The sequence below is a fragment of the Aplysia californica genome, unplaced genomic scaffold (assembly GCF_000002075.1).
Source record: "Aplysia californica isolate F4 #8 unplaced genomic scaffold, AplCal3.0 scaffold00564, whole genome shotgun sequence".
Taxonomy (NCBI): domain Eukaryota; kingdom Metazoa; phylum Mollusca; class Gastropoda; order Aplysiida; family Aplysiidae; genus Aplysia; species Aplysia californica.
In genome coordinates this window covers 133,873-134,653 of record NW_004797834.1, presented here as the reverse complement: position 1 = coordinate 134,653, position 781 = coordinate 133,873, and the positions used below count along the sequence as shown (strand labels likewise).

The window sequence follows — 781 nt, the reverse complement described above, 5'->3', positions numbered from 1 at the left end:
TGGTAGGCCTAAGGCAAACTAGTGCGTCATGCTACAAAATTGGGGTTGTTTTTTTACGCGCTGTGTACAGCAAAGCTATAATGTGGATTTTTCTAAAATGAATATCAGACAAATTCCTTTTGACTTCCAAATGTTGTGTTCAAATTTGAAGCGCAAAACTTCAGTGTGGAGTGAAATATAACAAAAGAAGCTGTACAGTTCTTTTTTGGATCACCCTGTACATGCATATTATATTATTTATTCGTATCATGAACAGGGATGGGAAGTTTTTTGTGTTGCTTTTTCAGCCATGAATGTTAATTTTGTGTTCCCTAAAAATCAAATGAAACAAATGTAAAGACAAGAACATTGTATTGTTGAATAAAAGTATAATTTATTCAAGTCATGTTTTCTCTAGATCTCGAGAAGGAAAGGCACTTTTTGCAATATTTTGGAATAAATGTTATGGGGAGCCTATTGACATGGTCTTAAAACTACTACGGTTTTAATTTTTACCTCAATTCAACGCTAAGATGTTACGGGAAAAGACTCAATTTGATGCTGTATAGAACTTCACATTTTGAGCGACTTCTCATATTTCAAATTTTCAGAACAAATGAGATGTGTACCCTGGACCTTCTGGTTATACGGTTTCAACTTTAGCGAGAACAATACTTCTTTTGCCTCTCGTAATCGTTTAAATTTCTTTTGATTTAGGTTTTGATTCATTAGATTTAGAGGCAGAACCACTGGCCTCATCAGAGTCGCCAGAGCTGGAGCTGCTAGAGCCAGAATCGTTGGC

The 781-nt window shown here is 35.5% G+C and overlaps 1 protein-coding gene across 2 annotated transcripts in view; it reads right to left on the bottom strand.

Annotated features, from left to right (window-relative positions):
* Positions 1-351: 351 nt before the first annotated feature.
* The window catches only part of LOC101861462 (uncharacterized protein DDB_G0271670), a 4,742-nt gene continuing 4,312 nt past the window's right edge, over positions 352-781 (bottom strand). For both annotated transcript variants that reach the window (XM_005106934.3, XM_005106935.3), the window contains one exon: positions 352-781. This exon is cut by the window's right edge. In XM_005106934.3, coding sequence (XP_005106991.1) covers positions 677-781 — 105 coding nt within the window. In that variant the 3' untranslated portion in view covers positions 352-676.